This window comes from Platalea leucorodia (genome assembly GCF_965183815.1).
Source record: "Platalea leucorodia genome assembly, chromosome: 5".
Classification (NCBI taxonomy): Eukaryota; Metazoa; Chordata; class Aves; order Pelecaniformes; family Threskiornithidae; genus Platalea; species Platalea leucorodia.
The window spans coordinates 94,189,643-94,204,491 of record NC_138827.1 but is presented as its reverse complement, the minus strand read 5'-3'; the positions used below and the strand labels follow the sequence as shown (position 1 = coordinate 94,204,491).

Below are 14,849 nucleotides of genomic sequence, written 5' to 3'. Positions count from 1 at the left end.
ACTGTTTCATTTGTAATGTGAAAACCTGTACTTTAGATGTATTTTAGAGTTCAGGACTGTAGTGCTGTTTACCTGGTGTTTCTTGGCACTTAGGTGTTTGATGTTTCATACTTGATATTGCATTAAAGTTGGCAGCCAGGTCTAACTCCCTTGCCTGCTGCAGTTTACTGTTTTGTGTTTGGGCTGATTTTAAAATAAATCTTTAAGTATCTCTCACTACTGTCCACAAACTTTAGAAATTATTAGGAAAATTTTAATTTTTTTTCCTTCATTTTTGTGTTTCATAAAAAAATTTCAGCTTTCCCCATCCCCCTCATTTTCTTCTTCCACCAGGAATCTCAGCCCAAAAGAAAGGCTTCAGAGGAATAGATCTGAAAAAAAATTGCAAGTGAAAATGCATTATCTCGTGAATAACGGTCATAAGTGAGATGTTCCAGGAGCTTTGTAAAACGATTGCTTGGTATAATTCATAATTATCCTGATGATTTGGCATTGTGTCATGCAGACATTAATCTTTTCTCCTACAACTGAATGTGCACGTCATGGGGAAGGAATCACTTTTTTTTTGCGTGTTTTTTTTTTTTTTTCTTAATCGAGAAACAGCATTGATTGTGATGGTTACTATCGTCTCCATGTCTTGTCAAGGAACTCGAAGGGGGGTTGGTGGCTCTATTTATTGTCATTCTAATTATTTAGCAGTTACTAATGAACATTATTTAAAGGTCTCTATTTAAAAAGCTTTTGCTCTTCACTTGCTGGCTTTTCTACATTACCAAGGTTCAAAGCCATCTCAAAGCTCGAGAGGAAAAAACCCCAACATTTTAAACTTTAGGTTTAGACCTCCCTAACTATGTCTGATACTGTTGGCCCAAATATATACAGAATTTGAGAGGTGGGCTGTGTTGTGGAGTCAGCGCTAATAGTGGAAGGAGACACCCCAACATTAAAAAATAGATACATTTGAAATGTTGTCTGAAATATCAGTGAATCATTAAAGTGTACAGTCTTGCACCCATAATTTCAGTGTGGAAAACAATAAATGTCAATGAAGTAATAAAGATTGCCAATGTGAGAGAAGATGCTTCTGTTGAAAATGCATTGCCGTCCGTCCCCATGCACATGCTTAGGACAGGAGAATTACTGTCCTCGAGTGCCCGGCCGACCTCAGCTGCCGGGTCGGTGCTGAGAGAGTAATTTGTCATGAAAACAATCCCATCATAATCTGCCATGGACTCCTGATAGCCTTTCCTTTTCTAATTTCTCTGCCATGGCTCTGCCCCTCTTTCCTAGCCAAAGGCAACCTTCTTGCTTTTATAATGAAGGTTTTGCCCTCACGACGTTCCTTATGGCACTTTTGGCCTCCTTTCTGACCAGGGACGTGACTCAGCCCTCTGTTACCCCGTGATCTTCCTCCATGGTATTCCTTTTGTATTTGGTGTCTTGTTTGGATGCTTCAGGAAAGGAACTAGATGATCTTCTTTGAACTTTTAATTCAGATTTCATATACATTAAAATCCACTGGAAATTGGTGAGGAGCCCCTGGGGGTTGCTGATATATATTTTAGATTATAGTTATAATCCCTGGGTGGTTTTTTTTCCCTACTGTTAGTGTCACCCAAAGAAAATACAGTTTAAATAAGTTACTACCTGTTTTGCTTGTCTGGATTTGGCAGTATCATGTTTTATAGAAGAAAAGTTTAATATAAATGATGTTTTCTGTATGCTTATCTTTCATTCAGAAATGAATACAAATAAATTAACAACAAATAGGAGCCTGTGCCTTGCTGGTGGCTCATCCTATCTATTCTGCTTCTGCTTGACAGCATTAGTACTTCCCTTATTGTAACTCCTGTCTTCGCAATTATTGTAAAAATAATTAAATGAAGCTCGTACTTTGCTCAGCTTTAAATTTGCAATGAATATTTCTTTGCAAGATGACTCTTTTATTGCCAGATCTCGTTAAACCGTTGCGACTCTAAAAGACCAGTTTCAAAATGCGCACGATGCTGACGTTTATACAGCACCAAATGCCTTCGTCGTACGTGATCTTCAGTAGGAAGGAAGGTTGCAGCATCGCTAACCACTGCGACCGCAATAGGAGCTGAAAGAGGCGCATTAGTTCACTGCAGCCGTTTCACCCTCGGCTGTTGCCTTGTCAGATCTCATAGACTCGACGGGGTCAAGCCTGGTCAGCGATCGGGTGGGAAACCTCCCTGGAAAACCAGGAGTGGGAGGAAGCCGGGCTTGTGGCTCTCCGCACATACTAGTGCCCTGCTGGAACATGAGTTTAATGGATTTTAGTGGTGTTTTTTCTGGTTTGTTTGAAAAACAATGCCATGGCGACAAGTGATGATATGGTGGGGGGAAAAGTTATAGAGAAACGATTTTGGTAGGTGATAAATAAGGAGTGCTTCCAAGGCACAGTGGTTAGGGATGCCTTGCAAGTTCAGATTCCATGTCCGTCTCTGTCATTTTTCTGACTGTTTTTTCCCTGCACGAGCAGAGTATTTATTCACTTTTTGAATCTCACAGCAATAGCACAGAGTAGGAAACGCAGCTTGAATTTCTCTTCTCCAAAATAGCCTGCAGAAAGACTCACTGGCGTATAGCTTGGCCAATCTGATTGGACACAATCACCAAAAATAAAACAAATGTTAAAACCGTATTTTCAAACCTCGACTTTTTCAATGAGTCAAGTGGTGATTTTCTGGCTTTACAAATAGTATAAGTTATAAAATGAAATGAAAAGCTGGGCTTCATTTTATGGTGCTGAACCGACCACTTCTAAATGAAATCACTTTGGAGTGGAAGTTTCAAGGAAGGATAAACATGAGGAAAACACTTTCCCGTTCATGAAAAAAAAGGCGAGTAGAGAAACAAATGAGTAACTTGGGAGCTGTCATACCTATTAAATTTTGTCCACGTTCATTCCCTGTGGAGGAAAGTAGTAATTTCCTTAGGAAGAAGGAAAGAGGAAATAGGAAAAGTTTGAAATCTTCGTGTGTCAATGCTGAAAATGCAAGACCCGTCAGTGCACGCTGGCAGGTTGTGGGGCTGCTGTGTGTGATGAAGACAGGGAAGGACAATGTCAGGGTTTGATAGAGCCCTGGTCTTCCCAGTGGATCAAGGGGATTAAGGTTCACTGAAGCATTAACTTAAGTTTCCAGTGGTGTTCCTAAGACATTTTCCATTCTTTTTGAGTTTTGATTGTGTTCTTCATTAAAACTATAAAGTTATGTTTCTTCATTAAAACCGTAAAATTATTATTTACCGCTGAAAATATATCCTGATTCTGTATGGCTGAGATTTTGGCAAATGGATATAATTCAGTACATTTTCGGGGAATCTTTATTTCATAACTTTACCCAGAAGCTATTTTAAGTAATACCTTCCTGTGTTAGATGGAGAAGAAAAGCCTTGTATCTAAGAGCTTCTGAATATGAGGGTTCAAAATAGAAATGAAAATCTTATTTCAAAATTTGGGAAGCTGAAGTTCACTGCTGGAGATTTTTGTTTTGTTATATCATTGTAAAATAGCAATATAAAGAAGGAAAACTAAGAAAAAGGGAGTCTTTCAGTCATCCAGTGTCGCTTTTATGGTTAATATATATTGAGGATATCTGAGGATATCTGTTACCAGATCAGGAGCAGTATCAGTATTTGTTCAAAATTATGTGTAGGTGGGGGCCTGTAATTGCATGGGCTTACCCACCGTTGTCTCCGTGGACTGGGAGAAGTTCAGTTACCACAGTTTTGAGGTGAAGCCCTGAGCTGTGTGTGTTAGCTGTCCCTGGCATATGATACAGGGTTTTTTGTCTGGTAGTTGAATGAGTCGAACTGATGGGAAGGGAGAATGAAGGAGAAATTTTAGTTTAAGGAGAGTTTAGAATTTGCAGGATTATTTAGCACATTTATGTTTTTCTTGGACTAAATGGGCTTTCCTCAAACTGTTGTTTTTTAGAACAAGCTACTGCAATATCTGCTAGCGCTATCGAGACTTGAAATGTATCTTGCTTCCATCCACACAGTGACTACTTGTGTGCTTGGTTCCATCTGGAAAGGATATAATTGAATCCTTGTTTGGCTCCTTTAATTATCTCTTCGCAAAGTCCTTGGCTGGGAATTTTGCCACTTACAATGCAATATTCAGACTTAAGAGCATAAACTGCGCTTTCAAAGAGCATTTTTGTAAACCTTTTATCATTTGGTGGTTTTTCAAAAGCGAACATGAGAACTTCTCAATGAACATGTTTGAATTTTTTAAATCCTCAGAGAAGATTTTGTTTTCTTGCAGGTTGGCTGTACTTGCTAATTAACTTTGTTAATTAATCATGCTGTAGGGATGAAACATGCTTGATTAAAAATAAATAAAACCATATAGCAACAAAGTAATGCTACTGATTTTTCCTATTTAAAAGCAAAGATTAAAAACCACAAGATTAACTTTGAAGCTGCATGTCAAATGTTCTTTGCATTTGAAACATCTGAAAGGCTAAAGCAGCTAAAAGCTTATTATTTTTGCAGCTCAGTTATAGTAAAATACTTATCCAATTGTAACACTGTTAAAAAATGGGGGCTGAGAATAGTTGCTGAAGATGCTGTCTTAATCAAAACTGCCTGAGATGGTGGGTAGTAACCGTTGGGTTTATTTAGTCGTGCTTAGACATGAAGGTCCTTGTTCTCTCTTGTCATGTGTCTTATATGAAAACTTCCAACACTGCAAATTGGTGTTAAATGCTGTTGGCTCGTAACAGGATTCTGACCACGCTTCTCACCCATTATACCGGCGTCTGTTTGAACAGAGGTGGTGGGAAATGGCTCGCTGCGGGCGGTGGGCCAAGTGCATCACAGATGAAGCTCCCTGGAATGATCGCAGGCATGACTGTGGTCCAGAGGCATGCTGAGCCTCTGCCGCGCGTCCTGCCTAGATGAAGGTAACCATCTGCCTAGGTCCGGCTGCGAGTGCACGGCTCCTTTGCCTGGGGAACGCAGGCTGGAGGGAGAAGATGCTCTGCGACCTATTTGAAGTGGGAGCACAGAGTTTGCTTGCCTCAAAGTTGACTTATTTTTAGACACCATTGGAACAGATGGCTCTTCTGTATCCGCTATTGAGTTTTTTTTTCTCATACATGATAGTCAGGTTTCTTTTTCATTTTCTTCTATTGAAAAGTGGTTCTGTTCCTAATAGCAGCAGTGTTACAAACACAGTATGAGAATGCCAATCTTTTCTCTCCTTCACTGGGAAAATTGTTAAGGAGGCCCTTTCTGAACCTCAGCCAGGATCCTCACCCAGAGAGCGAAGAGTTAGGAGGAGCCCTCTTTGCAGATGGAGCTCGAATGGAATTTACTCTGATAAAATTCCAGGATTCCAGAAATGTGGAACTGATTCCATGTTGGAGGTAACACAGGGAGAGGAAAGTAGGAGTATTCCTCATGTAGGAGGAATAACTAAATAAATCTTGGCAGACCACTGGCAGGAAGTGTATGGAGGAGTGATTCGTGGGGTTTTTTGGTTGTTTATCCTCCCCCCCATCTTTTCTCATAAAATATCTTTAGGCATTTGTTTTGCAATTAAAAAGTCAAAACCCCCTCAAAGGGTATACTCGCTTTTTCCACTAAAACATATTAGGGCACTGAAGCGGTGCAAAAATGCAGTGGGCTATTTCCAGCAGATGAACTAAATCCTTAAAATAGAATTAACCAATTTTGTAATTGGCCTGTGATAGTATCCAAGCAAGGGAGAGGGAGGGCAGTACGTGTCTTTTAGAAGCTGGTTTTAGGATACTTGCTTTAAGGCTATCAGTGCTGTACTAATGCCACTTCTCAATTTTCAGTAATTTTTCAGATGCGCCAAAGAGGATCTTGATACTGTGCTGGAGTAACACAAATGCAGCTTCGACTGGGCTGTGGCTGTATCTTTAGGTTTTGCCAATATTCAGTGGTTTTGACGTCGTGTACGTTTACAGATCACAACATTAGCGATGCCTGGTATGAATCTAATAACCGCGCTTGTGGGGTGCCACCAGCCGGCTGTGCGGGAAGTGTCGCGGGGGTGCAGGAAGCGTGTGGGGGCAGGTGGCTGTTAGGGAGACAGCTTAAATACCATGTCCTCTACTGAAATGGAGATGGAGGACTGGTTTGGTGACCCAAGCATGTGTTGAGCTGCGGCTGAGTGACGAGTGCTGTCATTCCCACAGTAATTAGGAAGGTACGCGCAGCTCTTCCTTCCTCGGCAGAAACAGTTCCTGAGAAATGGCTTGCAGAAGTGGCTTAAAGGCTACTTTTATTGCAAGATCAGGAATAAAATATCGTAGAGCATTTAGCTTTTCATGCTGGATGAGAGTGACCCAGTTAATGGCAGGAGTGGCTACAGAGCCTTGGAGATCATCGTCCTCTGGGTGCTCCCTCAGCCCCGGCTGGGCACCTTTGCGGGTTTTGGGGGACGGGAGTGTCCAGCCCCTGCTCTTCTCTGCAGCGAGAGAGCTGGGAGATGCGTCTCTGCGTTTTCAAGACTTCGTGCGCTTCACTGCAGTGCACAGCAGGAAGGTTTTCTTTCCTGAGCTCAAAATGTCTCAGGAAAGCCGGACGGCGTGGCTGGAGGACTCGCGGCTGGGGCCCTTCGCGGGTGGCGAGAGGCCAGTCCCGCCGGCCCTCAAACAGCATAGCCTGGGCCATTGGCACTCTTACATTTACGTTATACCGAGTAGTCATTGGGGCAGAGATTTTAAATAGCCCAGGTAAATTTTTAAATATCCTACGTATCCCAGGATGCTGCACTGGGATGGTTCAGGTCTGTCTTTCCAATTAGACCAAGTAGAATTTCTGGGCAAAACATGAGTAAATGGGAAATTTCAAACTTGATAATGGATATACTCTGATTTAAAAATCCTTCTGCTGGAAGTTTTGAAAGCTGATCATCTTTTGTAAATAATTTATTAATCTGCAAATTTATGTTTCATCATGTAATGATAAATTCTTCATGTGCTGATAAATTCCTCTGATGTTTCTGCAGGGTGCTTTTCTTTCAAAAATAGATATTCTTCTTTAAAAATAGCATACTTGAAGAAGTGTCTTTGTTTTTTTCTTAAATCCTTTTAAAATTATGGTAGGTTGCTTAAGTCCCACTTGTTCTGTAAAGTATTTTCTGCTTTGCTGAGCTTCCAGAGCAAATTCTTCTCTTCCCATACCCCTCCTGCAGTGGTCGGATCCTGCACTACCTTCCACTGCCTAGGTTTTGTGGTTCACACACTTGGTGCGTGCTACGTTTACCCAGTCCATACGCTGTGAAAATCTCTTTCCATTTCTACATATACTAAAACCCTACTTTAATTCCTTTCGTACAACTTTTCAGGCGAAAGTGTGTTGTGATTGACAAATCCTTAATTAAGCAAATTAATTGCTACTTAGGTCAAGCCAAACATTTGGGTAAGGATCTTATATGAAAAAAGGCTAATTAAAAAAAAAAAAAAAAAAAAGTAATAATTCAGTGGTTACAAAATGCAGCACAGTATGTTTAGGAGTATAATAGATTTTTTAAAATTTCATTTTTATGCATACATTTATTGATAATCTAACAGCCTTCCAACTTGTGTTAATATACTGCAGAATAAAGCTGATGTGCAAGGCTGTAGGAAAATAAATAACACGATCTGATTTGCACAGTCTGTTTCCGTATCGCCAGCATGATGAGCTACTTTCTTGTTTGAATGGAGAAAATGATATTTAGATTCAGTTGATTTATTGACAGTTCTGTCAGACTGCCACAAAATGAAACAATAATGCAGCCGCTAAATATTGCAGAGAAACATGGCGAGGAGAGCAGGGTCTGCCGGGAGGGTTTCCCGAGCGATGTGCAGGAATGCCACCCCGATGGGGAAGCGGTGCGTTCTCTCCGCCAGTGAAAAATGAACTGCTATTCACACACTTTTCTTTCCGTAGGGAGAAGCTGTCTGTGGCTCGGCTGCAGCGAGAAGTTGCACAAAGTAAGAGTGAAGGAGCAATGGTAAGCTGCGGCAACTCGCTGCTTTGCAATTCTTGTCTTACTACTTCAGGCCTTAAGTGCATTTTGTCTTGCTGAAGAAGGTCACCGGAGCATTAAGGCTGTCTTGGACATACTGATGGGTTGCCAACGATGCGTTCATAAATCTGAGGAAATTCAAGGCTCTATCTTGGCTTCCTTGGAAGAGCTACGGTAGAGAAAAGCTGTTTCCTTTTCCCCGCTGATGGTGCTTACTGGAATTGGAAGCAAGGCAAGCACGGAAAGGCAATTTCAGATCAAAATGCCGTAGATTTACTTGCCTGTTAAATCTGGAAGAATACAAGCATGGAAGCTTAAAAAAAAACCTCAATCTGATAATTCTGTAAATCATGTAATGCTCCTTATATCTTCATTTTTCATGTAGCAATTTATGAGATTAGGCTTGTGAGCAAAAGTTGAAATGGCAGATTTTTGGTTAACTGCAAATCTCAATTTATAGAGTGCCTTATCTCTTCAAAACAATTTTCTTTAGGAGCCAACATGTGCTCAGTGTGCTTAATTACTTAATATCTAAGGAACTCTTCCCATCTGTTAAGGAGTTTGTTTGTCCCTGTCTTCAGAGAAAATGTCTTAGGCTTCCATGGGATAAAGCAGACCTGTTCAAAAACCTTAAAACCCAAACCAGTCCCCTTGAACATACTCGTGAAACTGCTACTCATGTAAGTGAGTTGCATAGTTGGCTGTGAGAGAATTTGGTCCCAAGTTTGTTTAACTTAGTGGAGAGAAGCTGTAGAGGGTTTCTGGGGAGCGGATGCTCTGTCAGCTGTGTGATGCAGGGTTCTTAAAATCCCACCTGCTTCCAGTGAGTGCGCCTTATAAATCATTATTAGTGATTAATACAATGAAATGGGATTTGGAGAGGCGTAAGTGGCAGGTAAGAAAAACTTGCAATGAATCTGTTGCTCTCGCATGGCCACACACGGCTCCAGAAGAGCTGGTGGTGCCTTGTGGGGGACGCTGTTGGGACAGGGGCTTTTGCGGGGTCTGAACGCCTGGGAGTGAAGGGAAGGAGACGAGTGGGGTTTGCTCAGGCAGATATTGCCGATTTTCCCCGAGCCCCTGCTGCGTGCCCAGCTCAGCTGTGGGAGCCGCTGCCCTCTCCCATCCCGTCGCCGCCCCGACGTGCCTGCCCTTGGGCCTGCAGCGTGGCTGGGTTGGCCACCGGAAGACTTTGAGGCAGGATTTAAGCAGTTGGGAAGACTGGCCACTGCGTAATGTTGTGTGTGTGTTGGGGCAGAAGTCCTGTAGGAACTGAGAAACAAACTTTTATCAGGTTAAGCCGTAATCCAAGAGTCTGTGACTGAGATAAAACTCCTGCTGCCTCCAGGAGGAATTTTGCCAGAGGAAGAATGGCAAAGATCGGGCCCTGGATTTGCAGTTGCATTTGAGTTGTCAGTGTAAACAATTTTCAAAATCTGGAGAGCTGTTTACTCTATTTGGAATGTTTCCTTTAACTTTTTTAAACTACCTTTCCCTTGGAGGCACAGAAATAATATAATGAGTGTAAAATATACTTAGTGGAATAATTCAAGACTATGAAATGAGTAATATTGATTAACTTTCTAGACCTGGTAATGCTTTTGGTATATGCACTCACCTTGTGGCTTCATCTCATGAGGGTCAGACACTTCTTGTGGGATTAATCACATAGCCCTGCTAACCAGAGTGTAGTTTTGTACAATTTGTTGAGAGGCCGAGTGTTGTAACCCATTAGGAGCTGATAGGTAGCTCTCTGAGCGTGCAATCTTCCCCCAAGCTAAATACTAGGTAGTTTTTCCCCTCTTCCCCAAGGGGTAATTTCCACAATTATTCTGCAACTATGGCCAAGGACGAGTGCGCCTGTAGAGACAATTGCTTTGAAGCTGTTGATGTATGGAAACTTCTTTGTGTCTCAGAGCTCAGAACCGGTGATTTTAATATGAAACACAGCAGTCATTAATTAACATTAATGAACTTGCTTGGCTGTGAGCGGTACAGGAGCAGTAAGGGTCCAGGAGATGGAGTATTTGAACACAGGGGAGGCCAGGGATGAAGTAACTTGTGTAGGCTGCGTGCTCGGGGCGCGCGGCAAGGAGCCTGCAGCACGTACCAGTTTTGGGGCAAATACTTTAGAAAGATTCATAGTGAAATTTCGGCGAGGGATTCTGAGCAAGCAAGCAAGCCTTTGGCAAATGGCAAGGCTTCCTCCGGAGAAGCACTGGCAGCCAGCAGCATGCCCGCAGGGTACCGAATTGCATGTGCTGCTCTTTTTGGTGTGATGGACATCCCCCCGGAGACGGCATGGAGTCCTCTGGGGCTGGCGGCGAGGATGCCGGGCAGCGGTACCAGCCAGCCGCAGGGCGCCCGAGGCGTTTTGCCGTGCTGTCACCGGCTGCGACTCTGGATAAAAGGGATGGCACCCCCCGCAGCCTCCCTGCCAACGCAGTCAGTGACAGGCCACAGCTTTATTTAATCGCTAATTAGCTAATCGCCTTTACTTGGTCTCATTTTCTTTTTTGTTTGTTGTGCTGCTTAGATTGACATGAAGGTTTTTGGTGAACTGACTCCTGCATTTGGGAAGGGCGCAGGTGACAGCACCTGCCACCTTTAACACTTCGCTCAGTCTCCTGGACAGCATTTCTTATACCAGAAGCGTCCCGGGAACTGTGCAAAACATCGCACAAGCCTTTTGCAGGATGGCACCTCGTTTAATACTGCCCTAGCGTTTCTTGCTTCTTTAAAAAAAAATACATTTTATTTGGGTTTTGCAGTCACAGGTAGGTCATGAGGGTAAGAGGTGACCACGTTATGTCAACCCACACCTGTTTTTAGGGTGAGCAGGGAGCGTGTGTCCTGCCCCTGTGCGTGCTGCCCTGCCACCGGCGTGCTGGAGGGACACAGTGCGATGGGTTTGCCCTGACCATCCTGCATCCCATTTGGCGCTTTTTTGATCACAGTGTGAGAAAACTGTGGATACTCTGCCCTGTTGCCTTCCCAGCACAAATCAAGGGGAGAATATGCTATTTAGGATTTGCTTCCCGGCACGGGGGGCTGTCAGTTAGCATTTGCTGTAACCTGCAACCAGCTGTTGTCTTTTTGCATGTGGTCCTTGGAAGCGATGGGCAGGAAAGGCTCCTGGTGCTCGGGTTCCCCCAGCATCACAGGAACCGCTGCAGCGAGGCGGACGCGTACATAAAATCAATAATGAAAAATAGAAATGGATCATGAGCTGTAGAAGCTATTTAAGCTGTGGTATCTTTGCTCAAAAAATGGGTTTTCACATCTGTATAAATAACATATGGTGAGTGGTGATGAAATGGCTGTTTATGAGGAGACATTTTTCAGAGACTTCAGCTGAGGTTGAAGATCAGGCAGTATGTACTGTATGCGACACCAGTGTGGCTGCCCTGCAGCGCTCCCCGTACGAAATGTGGTTTTTAATATGTCCCAGAGTTATGTTTTTCATGACTGATTTATTATTGGAAGTAGATAATTACTGGAAGGTACTATAGAAGATTAAATGAAGATACTGCATTTCAAGATAAATGTTTATCACCAAAAATATACGAATAACCTGTAATATGTTTTTTCCATATGGTTATATGGAAAATCTGATACCTCGTGTATAGGATTGAGTGAGTAGGTATTTATAAATTGTGTGAATTAGGAGAACTAAATAAATTCGGACTGTGAATACCTGACAATTGCTCAGGTTTCTTTATTTTATGAATCACCATCAGGAAACATTGATTATTCATTATCAAAATGCACAATTACTCTACTGCCAATCCATCTACTGCAGGTTTCAGCAGCGCTGAGCCGAGATTGCTGGGTGGCTCTTCCTGTTGCTTATGGTCTTTAATTTCTTAATGTGCATGTTCCCAGTGTTCTTAGTCATGCTGCTTCTGACTGATCGAGGATATTTTACCTTACAGTAAAGGAAAAGATGATCACTTCATATGTGTACAGTTCTTACAGCATTTGATGGAGACTGTGCAGGTGTCTGTGGTGACAGAGATTCCATTATTAAAATGAGCAGCTTTCAAAATAGATCACAAGTTTATTTCAAAACATGGTCAAGACTGAAAGCTTTAGTCATCAAAGTTTTTTTTTTGTTTTTTTTTTTTTTTTTTAAACTTTAAGTCCATGACTTTGGACTTTTAGGACACAGAAGAAGACCAAGAAAAGCATTCATTTTTGTGAAATTTTCTTAACAGTGAACAGTGCCAGGTTAGGAAAAATATGAGAAAAATGCTGCCACAGTTACATGGCAGAGTTCTCATGGCAGAGTAGGTGTTGTATTAGCAGAAACCTAGATTAAAAACGTAAAATGAACCGAAAGTATACACAATTATGTCATGTTTTAATAACTTGGATTCATTTAATAATTACCCAGAAAAAATGTTAATTTTTTTTTTATTTGATACCTTTATTTACATATATGTTACACAGTTTTGTTAGTTTGTACTTTTGCATCCAGGTCCTTTAATTCTACTCTATTTTCCATTAGTTCAGTGGCCTGTAACCTACACAAAAGAAATTGTACCACTCTGGCAATTTAGCTGTGAAGGTTAAAGTGGGATGATACTGCCTTTTATATCTACATGGGTTTCACTTAGGGTGGGCCCTAGGCTCTGATTTACCATGTGTCCTGCTGCGTCTTTAAGTGATGCAAAGTGATTATCATGGGCTCTTCCCGGTACCCGTCTATTCCACACCTGCACCCTTTTGTTAAAAACCCACCATGTTAAGTGAATGTGAGGTCCCCACTGAATAGGCTTCCACCCTCTGGTAATCCTTCTGCATTAGATTGATTTATGAATGTATCAGATTCTTTGTTAGCATGTAAACCACTAATTAATTTAAAGCTCTCTGTGGAAAAATTAAAGCCCTGGTTAAGGCTTTCAACAGGCTCAGATGGTGCTAATAATGGAAGAACAAGTTATATTAATGAGTTTTGATGCGATCAGCACAATTCTTGCTTTACTAACAGTTTTTGCTATAAAACAGTAGAGACTGCAAGTTTTTAAATAAAGAGTGGAAGAAGTAAAAAATCGCAGTGTCAGTAAGATATCCCATTATAACTAGGAACTAAACCTAGAACTGAGTCACTTCTGCTTGTTACAACTTTCTTGAATGTCATGTGTTTAGATATACGTAACAGCCTCTTACAAAACCATTGGAAGTGCAAACCAGTCTTTTTTGCAGAGTGAAACTGAAGTTGTAATGTAATCAGCTTTGAAAAGATCTCTGCCTCCTCTCCTCATCCCGCGCTGCCGAACTGGCACGTTCGTGTGGAGAAGGACGTGTTGAAGTGCAGAAAAGGTCTTGATTGGAATCATATTAAAATCAGTAGAAAGTCTGACCATATTCTCTGCTCTCCCAAACTCCGGGATGTTTTGTATGTGATTTTAGTTGTTTGCTCTTTTGCTCAAATTTAGGCTTTTAATGTGGGTGTTAGTTTTTGGTGAGAAGAAAGAGGAGATCAGACCCCGGCTTGACGATGCTTTGTTGACCTGAGTGAAATGAAGTTGAAAATAGAACCCCAAATCTCCGTCTTTTTTTGTAGGAAGCTGGAAATGCACAGTTACAGCGGCAGCCCATGATTGTAGGGAAATGTACTTTTTCCGCACCTGTCCCGGGAGCTGCGTTTACCTCTCCTGGCTCTCAGCGCTGCCAGGGCTCTCTGTCTCGGGCCACCATCCTGGCTCTGCGGTCAGCACCACAGCCGATATTAATGCTGCCCCATTAATCAGCTAGCAGGGAGCCCTCTGAAAAAGGAGCACAGCCAGCACGTTCAGAGCCCCAGCTCCTAACATCTGCACTACGTACCTTGTTTTTATGGAGGAGGGGGAATCCTGAGGTTGCTCTCGAGCTGGGGTCTTACAGATGGCAGCACAATGTATTGCCACTAGCGCGGAGGCGCGTTCTGTCGCCGGCGTGATGAATCTCTGCAGTCGCCTCCAGCAGCTGGGAAGGCTGTTGTTGCAGAAGCACCCGGGTCATTCAGAAATAGATGATATTTAGTAATAAATGAAGTGTTAAAGATGAGATACAAAAGGCTAAATTGTCTTTCCCAACTTCTGGGTCCTTAGGTCTATGAAAACATCTATCTGTGCTTTAATTAGAAAGTAGCAGAGAGAGAGAGGCAAAGTCACCGTTCTAAAATGTCTCTTTGAATATTAAACATCCTAAACTGGCAAGCAGCAGTCTGACCCTTGTGCTGTCTTCTCTGTGAAGCTGTGTATTTATACAGAGCTAGCTGTGCTGTCTAGCTCCTTTTTCTTAGAAACTTCATCATATGGCCCTCACGGAAACTCAGTGACATTAGTAGTAGTTAGCGTCAATAATGATTATTGAAATTCTTTACCAGCCTAGTTTAATGCTGCTGAACCTCATTAATTGTTCATACTTCATTAGGGCAAATGACCTCATTCACAACTTCGCAGTTTTATCTTCAGTGGTTTTAAAATAATACCTTGTGTCCTGAGTATTTTTTGTTGTTTGCTTCACATTTGCAAATACATAGATATTTTCAAGTCTTGTATTTTAAGGCTTTTATGAATCTAAGGATTCTTTATGACTTAACATTACTGAGACCTTTCAACAGTCATTTTCCAATGAAAAAAATGAACCTGGTTGCTCCCTCTTCCCCGAACAGAAGTACCGAGAGCCCGATAGCCGCTGCTCAGCATTGTTTGCCTTTCAAAGCCTGTGTTACTCTTTTCCGGTTAATTCATTTCAGAGTCCGGCTTATGCACCAAATTCCACAATAAATTCTTAAAATCAATTGACTTCCCTTCCACTGTTGCTTAAAGCGTAACAGGAGTTG

At 42.0% G+C, this 14,849-nt stretch overlaps 1 protein-coding gene across 1 annotated transcript in view; it reads left to right on the top strand.

The window, feature by feature from the left end:
- The window catches only part of NCKAP5 (NCK associated protein 5), a gene marked incomplete at both ends in the record, with an annotated part of 383,473 nt that overhangs the window by 144,178 nt on the left and 224,446 nt on the right, over nucleotides 1-14,849 (top strand). Inside the window, one exon of the mRNA XM_082314721.1 lies at nucleotides 7,943-8,002. Within this exon, the coding sequence (XP_082170847.1) occupies nucleotides 7,943-8,002 (60 nt within the window). The remainder of the gene's footprint in view (nucleotides 1-7,942; nucleotides 8,003-14,849) is intronic.